The following is an 18,796-nucleotide window of genomic DNA, read 5'->3' on the forward strand; positions in this document are numbered from 1 at the left end:
CAATAGAAAATCCTCGATTTACACCATATGTGTGGGTGTGTGAGTTTGTTTCTGCATTCAATAGGGGACGTTGAACAATAGAGGACAATAGGGTCCCCAATTCCTAAATGTCCCCAATTTCCAATTTGGCGATGTGTAAATTTAGGGACAATATGGGTCCCCGATTGCAGGCAAACACACACTTGTGTGTGTGTGGGGGGGAGGGGGGGAGGGCTGGACACCATCTTCCCATCCTGGAGGCTGTTCAAAACTGACATCATGGTCATTGTCGGACTAATAGATGAAGCTATTCGATTTCCACGGGACGTTATACAAACAAGGTTTTCTTGAAAAATAAACATAAAGCGTGCAAAAAGCCACTTCAGATTGTGACATGCTCAGCATAGTAACTTATAGGACTGTGATTTTTTTGATTGGCAAATTTCCAGTGGGGCAACCGAGGGCGACGATTTTGTATGGGGGCGTGCGCCCCCCCCCCCCCCTTCCTGCCCCCCGTAGCTACGGCGCTGCCTTTGAGACACGCAACGGAGGCAGCGCATAAGGACGGTTTATCACGTCATAAATGCAGTCGTGCCGTCTCATCAGGGTTGTAATGGAGCCAGTCACAATTCACCACAAGTCATCAAAAGCCAATCACAAGTCAATCCAGTCTCACGTCAAGGTTCAAGTATTCAAATGAACTGAGACAATGACAGTCCTTTGTATTATTGTTCAACCTCTGTTATGTTTGTCCCGACTTGTGATTCGAATCTTGTAATTCACGTAATTGTTGATACAACTCTGCAAACTATTCAAAATGCACTAAGACAACTTGTGACCTAACTTGTGGTTTGGCTTGGGAACGAATTGTTCCCATCCAACTTTTTCGAATCCTTTCTCCCATCCAGGGTGTGCCATCCAGGCATTGTTGCATCCGAACGTACGAAAGCCCATTAGCGCCACTGCAAGTATATATGTTGCGGATTATTTAATTCGTTATTACGGATTATTAATTCGTTATTACGGATTACTAATTCGTTATAACGGATTATTAATTCGTTATTACGGATTATTTAATTCGTTATTACGGATTACTAATTTGTTATAACGGATTATTTAATTCGTTATTACGGATTATTTAATTCGTTATTACGGATTACTAATTCGTAATTACGGATTACTAATTCGTTATAACGGATTATTAATTCGTTATTACGGATTATTAATTCGTTATTACGGATTACTAATTCGTTATAACGGATTATTAATTCGTTATTACGGATTATTTAATTCGTTATTACGAATTACTCATACGTTCTGAGTCATACTCGGCAAGTATGGCACAGGAGTGCAAACGTTGTATGCAAAGATAGCGCCGCCTAGCGGCCCTGTATACACAGGCCCCTGGTCACGTGCTCTCCACGTGTGAGAACATCAGACCTAATTCGTAATAACGAATTAATAATCCGTAATAACGAATTAAATAATCCGTAATAACGAATTAAATAATCCGTTATAACGAATTAGTAATCCGTAATAACGAATTAAATAATCCGTAATAACGAATTAATAATCCGTAATAACGAATTAATAATCCGTTATAACGAATTAGTAATCCGTAATAACGAATTAATAATCCGTAATAACGAATTAAATAATCCGTAATAACGAATTAATAATCCGTTATAACGAATTAATAATCCGTAATAACGAATTAATAATCCGTAATAACGAATTAATAATCCGTAATAACGAATTAAATAATCCGTTATAACGAATTAGTAATCCGTAATAACGAACTAATAATCCGTAATAACGAATTACACAATCTGTAACATATATACTTGCAGTGGCGCTAATGGGCTTTCGTACGAACGAAAACTGCATTGAAGACTTCCGGCCTTCAGCGACCACTCGCCGGTGATATCTTGTCTTACTCTCATGACGGCTCCTAGTCAGCCAGCACTCTTAGCAGGCTGGCTGGTAAGCGAGACTTGCCTTGGACTTGCTTGCAATGCTTGCATCCACAGGCTTCTCATGATGAGCAAAGCATCAAACACTTTTGATTATTTTCCTTAGCGTCCTGCAAGATCACACCCAACCTAAGGGTTTCAAATTGCACTTGCCCCCCAGATTTTCCCAGGCCAACAAAAGTGCCCCTCTCGCAGTTATAAATGTGCTCCCTCGAGATGAAAACAAAACTGCCCCTCAAACGCACACATATGAAAGCATATGATCGCGCTACAAAAAAAATTTTCTCCTCTCTTGTAATGCAAAACTGCCCCTCAAAAACAGAAGTACCCCTCTCGCAATAATAAAACTGTGCCCCTCTCGAGATGAAAAATATTAGCCCCTAAAAATAATAGTGCTCTTCACGCAAATAAAATTGTCACTGACCTGGCCATCAAAAGCAACAGTGCCCCTCTCGATCGCGAGATTTAAAAAAATGGTCTTGCTACATAACTACATGTATAGGTAAAAGAAACACAAAGAGTAAGATGGAAAACGTATTTATAATTTGTTCCTCGTCATATAGGTTTGTAGCGAAATGAACGGGACCATATTCTTTTCCTCCACTTTCACACTGATGGAAGGTGCCCCTTTTTTCTAAGCAAGTGCCCCTTTTTGGTGCCCCCCCCCCCCCCCCCAGTTTGAAAAGCGTTCTTCCGCCGCCCCTGGTGTGAGCTAAGACAAGACCACAAATAATCTGCGTCATCCGCCCTACCATGAGAGTCGTCGTGCGCTAATTGGGCTCAATATGTCGCCCGATTGGGCGTAAAACTCTGTGATCACCGAACCGTTGCGATATACCAGGCGGTACACATGCAGCTGTGCGTGCTTGTTATTTTCATCTACATGTACATGTACATGTATAATCATATTCGGAGAAACATATGGGAAGTGAGCCTTCGTGTCATCGTAAGAGTTCGAGATCAGCAGGAGGATTCAGCGACAGAAGAGCCGACTAATTACTGGAGAACTATCAAACTCATCATGAGATGCTATCGACCAAAATACAGCGGTATTCGATCTGTGGTATCCTCTGTGAACTAGTGTGCATGTCACCAGACCGCCCACCAGACCTATACATGTACACAGGCTGCAAGTGATGATGGAAGCATATGGAATTCTGCAACCTGAATATCACATGTTTCTATTAGGCCATTACAACCAATTATAAACTTGTGACTTGATGATTTTTCTGTTGCTGTCTGGCCTAACTGCAAGACCTCATCATGGACTCTTCCAAAAACGATATTGCCAACGTGTAATTTGGTCATCTGCAGATTCCAGTCACGAGTGTTTACATAACAGCATTATACATGTAACGATGAATGTATGCAGTCAACCATGTAATAATGGAGCTATTATACACGCAGTATTATATAAAGCAGGGTGACAGAACGATTGGAAAAATAATGGCCTCTCAACCCGCATATTATTCCTTCGGAAGTGAACATACTGCCCTAAATGCGGCGTGTGGAATTATGATGATGTTAGCTTGTTTTGTCCTAGAAATGATATAAATATATTGTACGAATATCCGATCATTATCGGCCGCCATCCACTAGACAAAATGAGCGGTCAAAGTTTACAAGAGATAAATATTTGCACAGGTAGGGTGGTATGCAGTCCGTGTTTTGTACATACACACGGATCGAAACAAAACGCTGACGATTTTCATTTGCATCGCCTAGTGTAACATCATGCATTATCTGCCACTGACCCTGTTAGGTCCAAATTATGATACAATAATTGAAGAAATTCTTGATTCGTCCATATTGTCGATGTTGAAACTACTCATCGGTTGATCTTTGGCAATGGAGATATCGGAATCACTCTTGTCAAAGGAACATGGTGGCTGTTCCTTTGACGCATTACTGTCCAAGCACCGAACCGCGCTCCTGTCCCGGGTCGACTCGCTCAGGTGCTCGGTGGAAAAGTTTGACGAGCGGTGCCGCAAGCATCTCAACAGCCGCGGATTGCTCAGGAGGCGCTCAGACGGCGACGTCACGGCGTGGGGCTGGTTCGCTGGCCGGACCGCGGACGGCATCGGGACTGACTGCTGGGCGACCACCTCGGAGAGCGATACGGACGAGAGTGTCATCGAGGTCTGCGCTGCAACCCGGAAATTGCGCCAAACTAGAGGCACACAGACAAACATGACGAGGTGCTCATGCCAGAGAAACCCATTGAACCATCGCCCCAGTTTCTTCGATGTTGCATCAGTGAGGGATGCTGCTACCCAGACCTTGGAGTATGGACATGCGTTGAATAGCGCTGACCAAATCGGGGAGACGGTGAGCAAACAACTGCTGGACGTTCTTGAGGCCCTAGCAATGCAGCGGCCGAAGAACGGCCGGCACCGATCTCTCGCCAGGAAAACAACGCCCGGCTCACCCATCGTCAAGAGGACTAAGGATGGAAAAACTTGCATCTCAGAAATTCTAAGTAGACTGCAACACGAGCCGAGTTGTTTGGAAGACTCCATCTACCGCCTGCTTAAAGCTGATGGACAGAAAATATGTACACGGACAGAGAATACAAACGAAAGTGAAATAGCCTGTCTCCTTCAGTGGAGACAGACGAAGCATTTCAAACGGAGAAAACTCTACCCTAATGGCACCGAAGTTAAAGAGGACGAGTGTGGTTATCAAGGTCTTGGCGCTCATCACGTCGATGCGGCAAATGTCGAGGAGGAATACGGGTTGGAGGACACCAGTTTCCACACTGACGATGACTTGTGGAGACTAGCGGAAGAGGGAAGATTGCCGTGGACTTGTGACCTACTCAAGACACCCTCACTGAAGGAGACAGACGACGATGACAACGCACCAACCACAGCAAGGTTGTTCTACAGTTGTGAAGTTGACAGTTCGTTCGGACCACTCCGAATCTTCAGGAGAGGCAAACGGTGCCTTCCGCCTTGGAGGTGGATTTCTGTCCCGCCGAACCTAGGAGTAATTCCGGAGCATTCAGACAAACATACTCTTAAGACAACATTGACAAATTATTGACGGTTTTCACCTGATCTCATTCTTGAAAACTGACAGGGAAACCTATTCGCCATAACGTGTCTGTTCATATCACCATAATCTATCCAGCCATTTCAATTTCCAGCCGATAAATCAGACTATTAAATTTTGTGGGTTTTTTTTTTTTGGGGGGGGGATACTGATTTTCATTTTCATTTCCTGCTAACCCTAATTGTTAAATCCGGGTACAGCTTTTGTTGACATTGCATGTTAGGCCAAAAAAAAGTCTCTGGTTTCTGGTATGGGTGAGCTTGCCCCAAAAGTGGTGCGGCGACGCGTTTTTTTGGTTTTTTTTTGGTTTTTTTTGGTTACTTTTTTTCTTCAAATGTCGGCTGATGACCTCAAATGGTGCCAGACTAAATTTAGTGCAAAATATAATTATGGGAGTCCAGAGAGGCCACATAAAGCTTATACTCGACCGTAACCCCATCTAAAACACGTTAACATTTTGCAGCAGCAGGATTCCAGTCAAACCAGTGAGTTTGGCGGTTTTGAGACATCATCTTACATTGAACAAAAAAACTTTTTCATTTTGCTACGGCGACGCACGCGCATACGTACCAGAAACCGGACACTTTTTTTGGCCTTATCCGACACATTTTGTTTTGTACAAGGCTTCAAAATGTTGTCCTGTTAAGAGCCTGGCTGCAATGAGGCTTCGCCTCGCCCGCTTCGAGTGGGGGAGGCGACGCTTCGTGATTCACCGCCTGTTGCTCTTGAACACAGCATGCAACACACCCACACACCTTTTGCGCTTTGTAGCATATCGGTAAAAGTTTAAAGGCGGATAGATCGTCGGCCTGCATGCATGCTCATGGTAGAGTGTCGAACATTCTACTCACATTTCGTATTATAATATAACTCTCAACTCGACTTTCAACAGGTGTAAATCAAAGTAATTTAACGATTTCAATGAGAAATGTTTATGTGAACAAAATGCAATTTTGAAGGTGACGTAAACTCATTACATGTACATATATATATTTTTGAAAGACATCAATTCTTTCTTAAAGGCGTTGTACATCAGTTGACGCTATATTTTAATAATATGAAGCATGCTGAAGGCAGATGTGGGGATTAAAATTACTCCAAATTACCATCACTTTTTTCGCCCGTCTAAATTGTAAATATTTCGTTAAATTTTGATCATTCATTTTAGTAGGACATACTATTCCTCTGAAGTACTCTCCCGCTGATCTAACTTCTTTTTTTGAGCGGTGAAATTTTATTCTTTCACCCACTGAAAGTAGAAACTGGATGATCAAGGGCGGATCCAGAACACAATTTTTTTGGGGGGGGGGGCCAAAAAAATGTTGGTACCCAAAAAGTGTGTCCCAAAAAATTACGGCGTGGGCGTTCGGGGCCCGCTTATTAAAGGGCTCCGAAATGTTTTTTTTGGATTCTAGATGCTCTGTGGTGCGATCTGAGGCAATTTCTGATAACTTTAACCAGTGTTTTTTTAGGAAAAGATGGTGGTGTACTCATTGCCTGCCTTTATTGCGAAGTCACTAAAACTAAAAAACAAAAACAATGTGGCTCCGTTTTTTTTGGCATGGCCCTCTTTGCCGCCCCCCCCCCCCCCCGATCCGCCCTTGTGGATGATCGAGAATGAAAATGACTCTGAGATTGATAGAGTTTCAAAATAGCAACTCTGAAAAAGTACCCCGTCGTCTGTGATCTTTAATTTATCATGACAAAAACTGGTGGTTGATTGGGGGGGGGGGGTTGGGGGGGGGGTTTACTCGCTCAACAATTATTTTCCACCATTTACCCTTTCAAACGTTTCAACGATATACCGAGGATATCTAGAGGTATGTGGTCCCACAACACACCCTCCGACACTCGGCCGCTGGATATCTTGCCAAGCTGTGTATTTTGGTAAGAAACTGCAGTATAGGGCTATATCAAAACATGAGTGTGTTGGGTGGGGGAAACCAGGGGAAGGGGGGGGGGGAGACGATAAATATGTACATTATGTTGGACTGAGGAAACCAGTGATGTAATTTAGTAATTTGGTCCAAGTTGCACGGGGAGCATGAGGAAATTATTATTGATGGGGGACTCAAAGGTTCACTTTTTCATTCCCAAAACTGGCGCAAGAGGGTCAAAGGCCTCGGGCCGGGGAGAGGGATTAATCATAGGCATCGCAAGGGGCAAAAAAACAACAACAACAAAAGGAAGGGAAAAAAAGAGAAAAAGGAAAAGAAAAAGAGGCGTGAAATCATAGTGGTGTAAACTTAATGGGTTGGGGGGCAAAATGTCCCTGCCCCCCTCTAAAACTGATAAATCGAGAATATGTTGAGAAATACAGGAATTTTTTGGGGGAAATAATTATGTTTTGCCCCCTCTAGAAAAAAATCCTGGCGACGTCCATGGGATTAATTCCTCTATGCCCCCGTAGTTAATATGATACCATACGAGGAAAGTCTGTAGGCCTATTTTGAGGTATAGGCCTTTAAAACCCATTTAATCAAACAATAACTGAAAACCCAATTCATCAGTACATCGGCCCGGGGTGGCTTGGGATGGATCATAGAGGTGGACGGCAAAAGTAAATTGGAAGCGTCTACCAGTGCTGCAGCATCCAGATCGCACAAACGTTGAGTTTCACATTAGTTTTTAGAAAACAAAAGTCACCCACAAAAGTTAACCTTGAAAAAACCATTGTCTATTACAACACGGACAGTTTGCCTTGCTTGTCTTGTTTTAGGCCTATATTTTAAAGTTTTATATAATGTGCAATATTGAATTTGAATTTTCAAATCTGGATGTGGGATGACAGGTCCTCGACCCAATGCCCATCTTGATTATATATATTTTTTTAATTGGCATGAATAAATAAATAAATAATAATAATAATAATGACAGTTCCAATTCTGCCTGGATCTGGGTTTGTCTTCGGTCGATGCCGCCCCCCCCCCCCCCCGGTGATTTGATTTGATTTATTCTCAATTTCTACACAATAATGATACAAATTCAATATAAGTTAAACTAACAAAACAAAACATCTAAAATCGTATAAAAAATGTAATATACATACAGTGGAAAAAGCAGGGATAACGCAAAAAAGCGTTATTTGGGTGAAGGCGTGCCCCGCCATATACTAGGGGGGGGGTCCTGGGCATGCCCCCGGACTGATTTTTTTTTTTTTTTTAATCTACGATGTTTTCTCTCAGTGCATTCTATGGCAACTTGATATCAACTTTCAGCATTCCATTTATAATTTTTTGCCCCATTTTACTAGTATCATTAGGCAGCGGCTGAACGCTAAAGGGGGGGGGGGGGAGGGGGGGGTTGCAATCACACCTGAAATCCGCCTTGGACCTTCGCAGGCACCTCGGCCGTATAGTACTATAGCTGCGAACTTATCGTATTCCAATTTTTGCAATAGCGCCACCTACAGTTTCCTTAATAAAGACTGGTCCCACCGTTCGTATGAAATGTATTGGAACGGTAGTGACAGGGGTTACCAGATTGTCTGCATACCTGAACGAATTTTTAAAGATGCGATTAAAAATGTCATGAAACCTTCTACAAAAATGACGACAGATGTTGATAGGAACTCCCAAATGGCATCAGAACAGGCGAACAGTGATATCAGGTGTGTAAAATTGCAACTGTTCATCATGGGAGTTTTAGGAGAAACACAAATTGGCGTTTAATTGCGCTGATTAATCGTAGTCGTGATATAACAATATTGATTGCCAGAGACAGTTGTCATGGAGATTTGTGCACAGAAGTTCGAGGTGATTGTGAATTTGTGTTACCGGCAGTTTAGGACCCCAACACCCCACTTTCTTTTTTGAGTGTTTTTATCATCTGAGCGTGACCTGTGCGACCCCAAACAATATTCTTTGGAAGTGTATATTTAGCCGGCTAGATTTTAGCCGGCTTTCTTTCAGTTTCAGAAGAAAAAAAACGATTACGGATTAGGGGCCTAGGGCGGGCTTAAGCCTAAGTTAAGGCTGCCGGGTTTTTTGTCCCCAAAAAATAAGAATCAGAATGGCAGTGGATATTTAGCAGGAGACGGCAAACCTAAGGCCTTAGTAAACGTTGGCTTGCCAGATATGCACTGAACTAGACCCGTGAACGTGGCTTGTAAACTACGCCACGTTCTTATGTCATTTCGAACCTGGCGAACGTGTCCCTCTGACTCCCTCCGTTACACACACTGGACGTTATTTTGCCTATGTAATAAGTACTCACATATGAAGCTGTCTTGAATTCTATTTGTACGTCAAAACTTGCATTTGACGAAAATTGAGGAAAATTCTTGCCCCGGTTCATGAAGTCCGTCCGCTACTGCTAGCTGCCATTTTCTCCCAACTGACGCACGCGCATTGCGTTTTATTTTCGTATGATTGACGGCTGTTTACTGTCGCAGCTAAAACAGACATCGTTTTAGACAAGTTTCAAGTCCTTTCCTCTCTCACCGCACCACACCGCACGCGGTCGCACGTGCGCCCGCGTTTGTGTGCACACACGTACTGTACACGAGATGAGCCGAGCAGCCAATCGTCTGCGGGGTTTTTTTTTCGGGGTTGCGACATGAAACAGCCGTCAATCTGTCCAAGCGACTCAGACGCGTCCGGGGTTATTTGTCAGGGTCAGGTTAAAATCTAATTTCTACACGTTCGTATGGGTCTTTACTGATGGGCAAATTTCGTCGAAATTACACAGCCGAAACAATCGGACGGGCAAATTTAGATTTCTAGGTGAGTACTCAACACCCATACGGAATTATGTCTGTCGGATCGATTTCGCCAGGTTCGAAATGAAACAAGAACGTGGTGTGTATACAACGCCACGTTCACGGGTCTAGCACTGAACATGCGCAGCTAGGGCCTACTGGCTTTTTTTTTTACTTTATTAAGTTTATAGACATTTTCCGGTGACAAATTTTAGTCTGGCTCCATGCCACCATTATCATTGTAACTTCATATTCACAAGATGGGAATCAGACCATTTTACAATTTCGGACTTTATTTCCGGTTTTTTTCCCTTTTCCCTTTAAAAAAATCCTCCAGAGCCACAAATCTGAAAAAGAAAATGTAATAGTAGGCCTACTCTGCAATAAAATGTTTGGGACATGTTAAAATAATAAAAGAAGAATATTCTTATTTTTGGGGTGGGGAAAAACCTTAGAAATGTCCCCAGTGGGGATCGAACCCGGATCTTCCCGCTCATGAGATCCGTTGCTTATCCACTAGGCCACAGGAGCTACACAACCGTTGGTGGTAATTTAATATATCTTATAATTCAGCCCTATCTTAGAGAGTACAGCGCCCTCTGTTGATAGGGATTGCCGCCGGCAAACCTTTAGTAAATGTTAGCTTGCCGGGATTACCGCTGGCAATATATCCACTATCAATAAGAATATTGTTCTTTTATTATTTTAAATTGACTTTAACATTTAATTACAGAGTACTATTACATTTTCTTTTGCTGATCTGAATCTGGAGGATTTTTTTCAAAGAGAAATAAAGTCCGAAATTTTAAAATGGTCTGATTCCCGTCTCGTGAATACGAAGTCACAACGACAATATTGGGGCAGAACCAGACTAAGATTTGTCACGGTAAAAATTTTTAAGTCCCAATATTTTGCCTATCGGGCAAAATATTGTTTACTTAAAGAAAGTCAGAGCCGGCTAAATATAGGCCTACACTGCCATATTCTTTCGATTGCAATAACTCCTGTTTTCAGTTTCACACTCAGAGATCGTGGGTGTATTCAGGTCCCGAGTGACCCACGAACAGTGTTCTCAAGTTGCTGGTTACGAACGCCCAAGTGCATACGATCTGTTACACGGTACCCTGTGGAGACATGGGTATAATATTAATAGGGAACAAAAGATTGAATACGTCTCCACAAGGTTATCACGAAATAGACATATGGATTTTACTCAAAAACTAGGAATTTCCAAGGTGTGTTGATCTGTCGCAAAATTAAGTATTTTATGTAAGAGATATATAAGTCCGAATTTCAGCCCAGGAAATTAATTCTGGTTAAAATAGGAGCATTTTGAACTACACTTTCAAACTCGAAATCTTTAGTACACGAGAACAAAGAAATTACTCCACAAGGATATGTTGTGCCCATTCTTGAAAATCACGCATTCTCGAGAATGGGCATGCACATTCTCAAGAATGGGCGCGCATTCTTAAGAATGAGCGCCCATTCTTAAGAACGAGCACGCGTTCTTAAGAATGAGCGCTCATTCTTAAGATTGGGTGGGAATATCACGTGCACAATTTATGAATTTTGCCCAATCTTAACAAACATTGCACAACATAATTATGTTAAATGAATTGTATAGCGGTTAAAAGGGAAACAATTCATATAAAGAGGAAAGAAAATGTGCTATGCTTCTGTACTCGTATAACTACGATAATTTGAATCAAATTAAACCTGTTATTATTGCTTTTTTCTGCCCACTATGGGAAGTTTTGTAATAACGGAGAACTGGGAACTAGTCTGGGAAGTGCTTTGTTTAGGCTAGACAAGTTACAAGTCCCTGCATGTATCATATGCATGCCACGAAAAACAAACGATGTCCAGAAGCTGCCAAAATTGCTCTTTTGACTAGATAGAATCCAGCTCTGCGACGTTATGGTGGGATGTGAACAATAAATTGGTGGTAATTTAAATGGGAAATAGCATCAGCACTATGGGATGTCGCAGTATTCATTCCCATTCTTCACATTCTTCATTCTTACGTCCCCCCCCCCCCTCGCTTTTATTATCCCAAAAATCAGAATTCTTTGCACTAGTATTATTATATCAATTATTATATCAATACGCCTTTACTTATCATATCCACTCTACTTTTCAGCGCCTTGCGTTGCAACAGTATAATTATTGAGAATCAGTGAACGAGGATTCAGCTAGACTTGCCAAGCGCAGCCGGTGCTCGGCATCGACAAGACCGTTATCTTGTCGCGCATTCTCAAGAATGTGCGCTCAATCTGGAAGAGTTATTTTTTGCCAAGATTGAGCAAGGATCCAGTTGCACATTCTCAAGAATGTGCATGCCCATTCTCGAGAATGCGTGATTTTCAAGAATGGGCACAACAGATACAAATTCCAGAATGTATGGAATGGAGCTAACAACCGTATTAAAACGCTGCATGAAAAGAAGGAAAAACTAATGATCTTATAAAAATAATTGAAATCCCAGAACATAGAAATTGGCAAGAAAAGCCTCACTGAATGAGTGTTTTCAATTTTATGCACAAAAAGCTAACGTAATTTGCGGTAAGTCCGCTGTCTCTGTTCTTGACATCCTCATTTAATTCTCAATAAGTGGGGAGAAAAATAGTGTTGCGAACACTGTTTTCGTAATTTGTTCTCATCATTTGAAATCCGTTCTGGTGTTCATTACACAAGGGAACATGGTTTCGAATACGCCCCGTGGTGAGCTGGTAATGCAACTGCTCTTGTCATACTTGCCTTGAGTGTAGTGAACCTCCATTTTTTTACTTTTGGAATTTTGTAATACCTGATGGGTATTTTACTCTTTCTATGGCTAACAGGGCTCCGTGCGCCAACAAAAGAGGGCGTATTTTTACCTCTTTTGAGAGCTCCATGGACGGGACATACTTCGCGTACTGTACTGTACTGTACTGGTTCGTGCGCGAAGTACACACGACTTCCTGAATATGCAAAAGTTATAGCCACCGCGTCTTCGCGTGCGCATCAGGTGTCGTCGGCGCACGAATACGTTCAAATTCAACTCGCGATGGTCTCCGAGACTAATCCCCGCCTCCAGTAAGTTTGGATACATTCAAAATACGCAGTGGATGAATCAGGAACCAGTCTAGGCCACCCCAACTCTTCTTTTTTGGCCGTTGATGGGGTACTTGAGCCCATAGCCTTTGATAATGTTTACCTTTTAGTCACTGTAGCGCCTGATACCTCCATGCCTACAGTGTTACTCACTGTAGCGCCCAAAAGTGCCAAGGCACTCTATGGTGTTATTGATTCTTCAGTGAATACAAACAATGTAGTACAATGGCTAATGGGTTAGGTTTGTTTTGTTTATTCCATTCGCTAGACTTTACTGCAATGTACATGTAAAACTTTAATTAACCTATCCAAATATCGCATAAAAATGTACATTTTAATTTTTGATTTTTATTCAGAGATGACCCAACCCCTAGCCTCAGATGAGGTCCAGCTCCCCGCCTAAACACCCACCAAACACCCCAACCCAATTTGGTTTTATAAATGTCGTTGCCTGCAAGTCAAAAAAATCTTGTGAGCCTTCCCACAATAGACAAATTCTGCATGTACTGCTGGCACAAGTTGAATACATAATTTCTAATCAATAGATATGACACGTCACTTGATGGGATCATCTAATTAAAAGGTCTAGTTACATGTACATGTACGCCAGAAACTAGGTCGAAAAGTTGCAACCCATGCAGTGTTTAAAGGTATAATACTTCATAGGATCATTTGCTGCTCAAAATCCAGACTGGGACCTTAAGTGCAGAAAAACATGCGAAACAAAATCAGGCCAACTTTGCTCACTCTTTAGCCAACAAAATTCTCCAAAATTTTCATGAGGCAAAGACAAGGTCCTCACTCCTCAGTATTTCGCCAGCCAAGTTTGAAGTCTCAAGTCATTTTTTTATAGGAGACTTTTCTTTAATATCTTGCACCTGAGAGTGCATTCTATTCCAAGCCTATGACTAGATTGGTACATGTTCAACTTTTTTAGAAGATTGATCCTTCAGTATTCTGGTGGCATGACTATAGATGGAAATGTATAGAAATAGAGACTAGTACATGTACCAGACATGCCAGATTGGCACAGTTGATTGATGCAGTTGTTTCATGTACCAGTCTATTTTCTTGCATTGCACGTTTTCAATACCTTAAGTTTTGGGACTCTCATGCATCACTCAAAATCAAAATAGGAAAGTTCAAAACCTAACCTACTCAGTGGATATTACACTTTTCCAGAAATCAGTGAAAAACATTGCACAACCCTCCGAGCATGAAACATGATTACATCCATTGGTGTTTAGTACCAGTATGATCTTTAATCCAAGTAAACTGTTTGATTATAACTTGGTACAATGTAGGTTACTTTTGGGATAAATGCCAATGATCCTATGCCTTTAATTAAAACAACAAAGTGCATGATAGCCCTGTACATGTACATAGTATGAGAACGTACAGCTAGGGGGGAGGAGCTGCAGCTCCTCCCCCACCCTCCCCGATCCCCACCTCCTGTCCAACTCCTGCCCCACCCCTGTCCCAACCGGATTGAACCCCACCCTCTTTTCCCTGCATTCACCTAAATTTCACTTATTTGAGGTGTTGTTAAAAACGCATCAGCTCAGTGTTCTACTGCATTGTAGGCAATAAGTAACATACATTTCAAATCAATTGAAACATTCGCCTTAAGAGGCTCAAGATCCCATCATTGGTTAAGGGGGAAGCTACTAAATTCTTGTCTGCCAGCCACTGCAACTTTAAATATATCCCCACGAGGAGATTGCTGCAGTACTAAGCAGAAACGGAAACATTGTGAAAAACAAAAGTAAAATTGTCATGTCACACGTCACCCATTACTGTGCATTAACTGCATTTAAACATTAACAGCACATACATGTACATGTACATTGTACCGGTAATTACTGAGGTACATGGACATTTGACTCATTGCACTTAAGGATTGCTATGAAGGTGAATATACTTTTTACCCTAGTCTCATAACATAATTTAGCTACATTAAAGTCAAGAAGGAAATCAAATGTAACATTGTTGTTGTACTTTGTACATGTACATGTACCCTCTATAAGTACATGTATACATGTACATTGCATGTACATGTACATGTTGACTAAAGTAAATGAGAATAGATGCGTTTTCTATAGTATTTGTCGGTCATAAGACCTGTAAGGAGGTGTTCTTAATGTTAAAGTTTCCATGTTAAAATTTGAAGCGTGTCATCTCCTCACCCGCTCAGCCCCCCTTACAGACCTACTCTTATAGTACCCCCTTTATGTCTTTATACTCATAAGAAGAATTGAAGTCTTCCCCTTATATCTGAGTCATAAACCATGGTGTGGTTTTGTAATGTGTAGATAATTTTCAGTACATCCTTTATATTTTCACTTGATGCTGTCCTGTGTAGCTCTGTTTTCTCATTTGTAATTTTTTTGTTGTTGACACAATCTTGTCTTGACCAACATTTTTGAGGCTACGTTAAATCCTGTTACAGTCATTAGCGAAGGTTGGATGGTCACAGTGCACCGTCCATTATAATAATTGAAACGTCTCATCAGCTTAAGTGCGCCACCGCTAAATAAATCTTGCTTGCAATAAAGCAACAGCGAAACTGTGACTTAATGTGTTTGTCGAGTCTTTAAATGAAAATGGATGAGTTATCAGCAGGGTGACCGTTTTAGCCGATTTTCGGCTAACTTTGACAGAATTTTTGTTAAAAAACGAGTTTGACAGAAAATTTGACAGAATGGATTTTTTTGGCAGATTTTGGCAGAATTCTGCAAAAATAGTTATTTGACAGAAAAACAGCAAATTTGAACAAAAAAGTGTACATTTGTTTAAAAAAGCTTCAATCCTTTCAAACAAACCCTTGCATAATGGGACAGGTTGGCTGGTCTAGGTGCTGAGCTTCACTGGGAAACGGACTTCGTCGTGGCGGATCCACGTTTTGCCCGAAATTTACCAATAATTTCACAACATCTTTATGCGTCTAGATTGTTTATTATGTAATTTGAATCTTAATTAAAGGCAATACTACAAATCTGCATGTGATTTTAAGTGTTTATAGTGTATTTCAAGTAATTCTGGGGAATTTGGCAGATTTGTGATAAATCTGACAGATTTTTGATGCACCTTCCGGTCACCTTGGTTATCAGTGTCGCTGATAAAAAAAAGATACATGTAGTATAGCATTGAAAAAGTACAGGTGTTAGTTTTGTTGTATTTTCAAAAAACCTTTGTTATGGTGTTTCACAGATAGTCACGATCATAATCTATGTGCAAAATAGGACCTGGCAGTATGTTGATTGGAACAACTATCAAATCACGCACATTTTTTAATTTTAGCGAACCAGCTCCAAACCAATAGTGAGATCCTACATGCCAACTTCACCCTCTCCCCATCCTCCCCTACCCTCAAGGAGCAGTGCATCAACCACTCACTTCCTGCTTCACTGAAATCACCATCAATTTTTTTCTACATGTATGCCATCCCAAGTGCTATGAGTCCTTCGCCACCTCAGTATATATTAATTTCCTCATTTTCCGTTGCAAGGCGCTTCCCCCTACACCAGTGAGTGTGCGAGGGGAGCAGCTCCCGTTGCTAATGGAACTGCGCTTGTGCTAGTGAGACTCGAGATGTTTGTTACCTCCAAAACCGTGATGTGATACATGGATATGGTCGGAGTGACTTGTCAGATTTACGGCAGGGGGTACTTGTGAGATATGATTCCCATCGATTGTGTCGCTCTGGGGGACGCTGATGTTAGTCAGGATTGTTGTCGCGGTGACGTACCTTCATCAGCACAGTAGTCGTAATTTGGTGTTTGTTTCCAGAGTGGCAGGCAGCTGTTTTAAGCACTGTGCAGCTGAGGCAATCAATGATTGTTGAAGATCAATGTACCAGTGTTGGGACATTGTTAAAGTCAGCGGGTTATTAGTAAGTACCATCTTCTTCAGGGAATGGCACGCCGACTTGGAAATTTCTCATTAGCTGTGATGAGGTTAACAGTGGTGTTGAGCTGCGGATTTGCTGAACTCTTCCTCAATTTTTCATTCTTTCTATGTGTCTGAAATGGACTGCGGTGCATCCCACTTCTGCCACCGTTTTAGGAAGGAACCACAGAGTTGTGGCACTGCTCTGAGAATGTAGAGTGCTGGAGGGCTGCAGAACATGTAATACACAGTCAATTTGTGGTTTTCAGATGCATTGCGTATCAGAACCATCGCATAAATTGGTAGCTGCATGTACATGGAAAAATTATATTTAGTGTTGGGCCTTGTGTAACCTGCTAGATATTTCAGTGACAGTCTTGTGCCAGCTTGAGATAAGTCAAAAGTTTACCAATCCGGGACAATGACCAGTAAATCGCCAGCCTCCACCGTCATAGACGACATTTTGGATTCCATCTTCAGTTACCCTCCAAAGCGAACTCATCCGGGTCCCATGGATGAAGATGGCAGTAAAGACGAGCTCAACAGCCAGCAAGAGTTTGTGGACAAACTCAGATGCATCAGTCTTGGCAGTCAGCCGTCAAGCAAGGAGCAAGGGTCACCGGACTGCCGCCTGCCTGGTAGAGGAGTGCATCAATGGTGCAGCAATGGGAAAGGAAGGTACTGGGTACCATACACTGATGTCAGCATCCACGTAGAGCTACACTGAGTTATGGTTTCAAATAAGGACTTTTGATGTGTTAAACCTGTGAGGTTTTTGATTCAAATTCTCAGAAAGCGCAGCTAGCATAACATGACATGTTTGATATCACTGATTTGCAAAAACCCAATCTTAAAATCTGATAAAAGTATCCATTGAAGGTTTATGTTAAACCAAGTGGTGTTTGGAATTTTTAGCTTTCTGGATGTCAGTTTTTTCAGAGAACTGTTGCCTATGTCAAGAGAATTGAAGTAATTAGGTCAACACAAAAAAACTGTGTTTCATATTACATTGGGGAAGAAATGGGTACATGTAGGTAGGGTGCAATTTTTGTAATATTTAATTTTTTTTCCTCGAAATATTAAGAGCAAACACATACAGGTAGATTCAAGATTTTTTCATTGATTTCATAACAAAAGGCCATAATATTAATTGAAATAAAACTCACTCTCTCATCAACGAATATGTTGCTGTTTACTGCAGAGCAAAAGGGGTTTTCCAAACTTAATTGTTTTCTTCTTTTAGAAATATATACATGTAACGTAATCAACTATTGCACTACTATTATTAATTTTTATCAGTGACGAATGATATTGTTCCAACAACTTAGGCCTATAGATAACCAGAAGAAAAAAAGAGCCGGCATGCAACACGTTTTATATTAATATTATTTTTAGTTGACTCGGCTTCTTTAACAAGAAAACTGCTCATTTTTAGAATAAATGAAACTAAATTTTCTTGCATTAAAATGATTTTTCTGGTTTGGTGATAAAAGTGAACAAGAATAAATACAAAATTTGCGCTAATATGCAGCATTTTTTTTAAAAGAAATATCACTTGCTGTCAAGTCAATTTCTCAAAAGAATATTTTTTTTATTTGGTAAAAAAAAGACCGAATTTCGTACAGTAGAAAATGATTTTAGCTTTGTGTACATAAATATATAAGCAAAATTTAATTAACTACGGGACACAATACAATAGGGAATTAACATTCTGCCGAATGTATTTTACTTCCTTGGAAACCCTAGAGTATTAATCTACGTGAAAAAAATTATATTATTAGAAAATTATTATTTGTTTTGTATAAGAAAAACCATTACCTTGAGGACATCATACTATAGGAATCATATGACATAGTGCCGAATATGTTTTGCTGCCTTGAAAACTGTAAATTACAAGGGAACCCAGAAAAATTGTTTTGTTTTTTAAGAAAATCCATGCATTTGGAAATTATTTTTTGGCCCTTTATAATCAAAAATAATACCTGCAGGATGTCACACAGCAGGGAATTATATGACATTATGACGTAAAGCCAATATTCTACTGCCTTGAAAACTGTAAATTACCTGGGAACCCTAGAGAATGAATCTACACCATTGAGCCTCGAGC

General features: G+C 41.0%; 1 protein-coding gene across 1 annotated transcript in view; it reads left to right on the forward strand.

Annotated features, from left to right (window-relative positions):
• Positions 1-8,458: 8,458 nt before the first annotated feature.
• The window catches only part of LOC119742021 (Bardet-Biedl syndrome 1 protein-like), a 36,067-nt gene continuing 25,729 nt past the window's right edge, over positions 8,459-18,796 (forward strand). The window contains exon 1 of the mRNA XM_038218029.1: positions 8,459-8,616. Within this exon, the coding sequence (XP_038073957.1) occupies positions 8,537-8,616 (80 nt within the window). The 5' untranslated portion in view covers positions 8,459-8,536. The remainder of the gene's footprint in view (positions 8,617-18,796) is intronic.

The sequence above is a fragment of the Patiria miniata genome, unplaced genomic scaffold, assembly GCF_015706575.1.
Source record: "Patiria miniata isolate m_02_andy unplaced genomic scaffold, ASM1570657v1 HiC_scaffold_5, whole genome shotgun sequence".
Lineage (NCBI taxonomy): Eukaryota > Metazoa > Echinodermata > Asteroidea > Valvatida > Asterinidae > Patiria > Patiria miniata.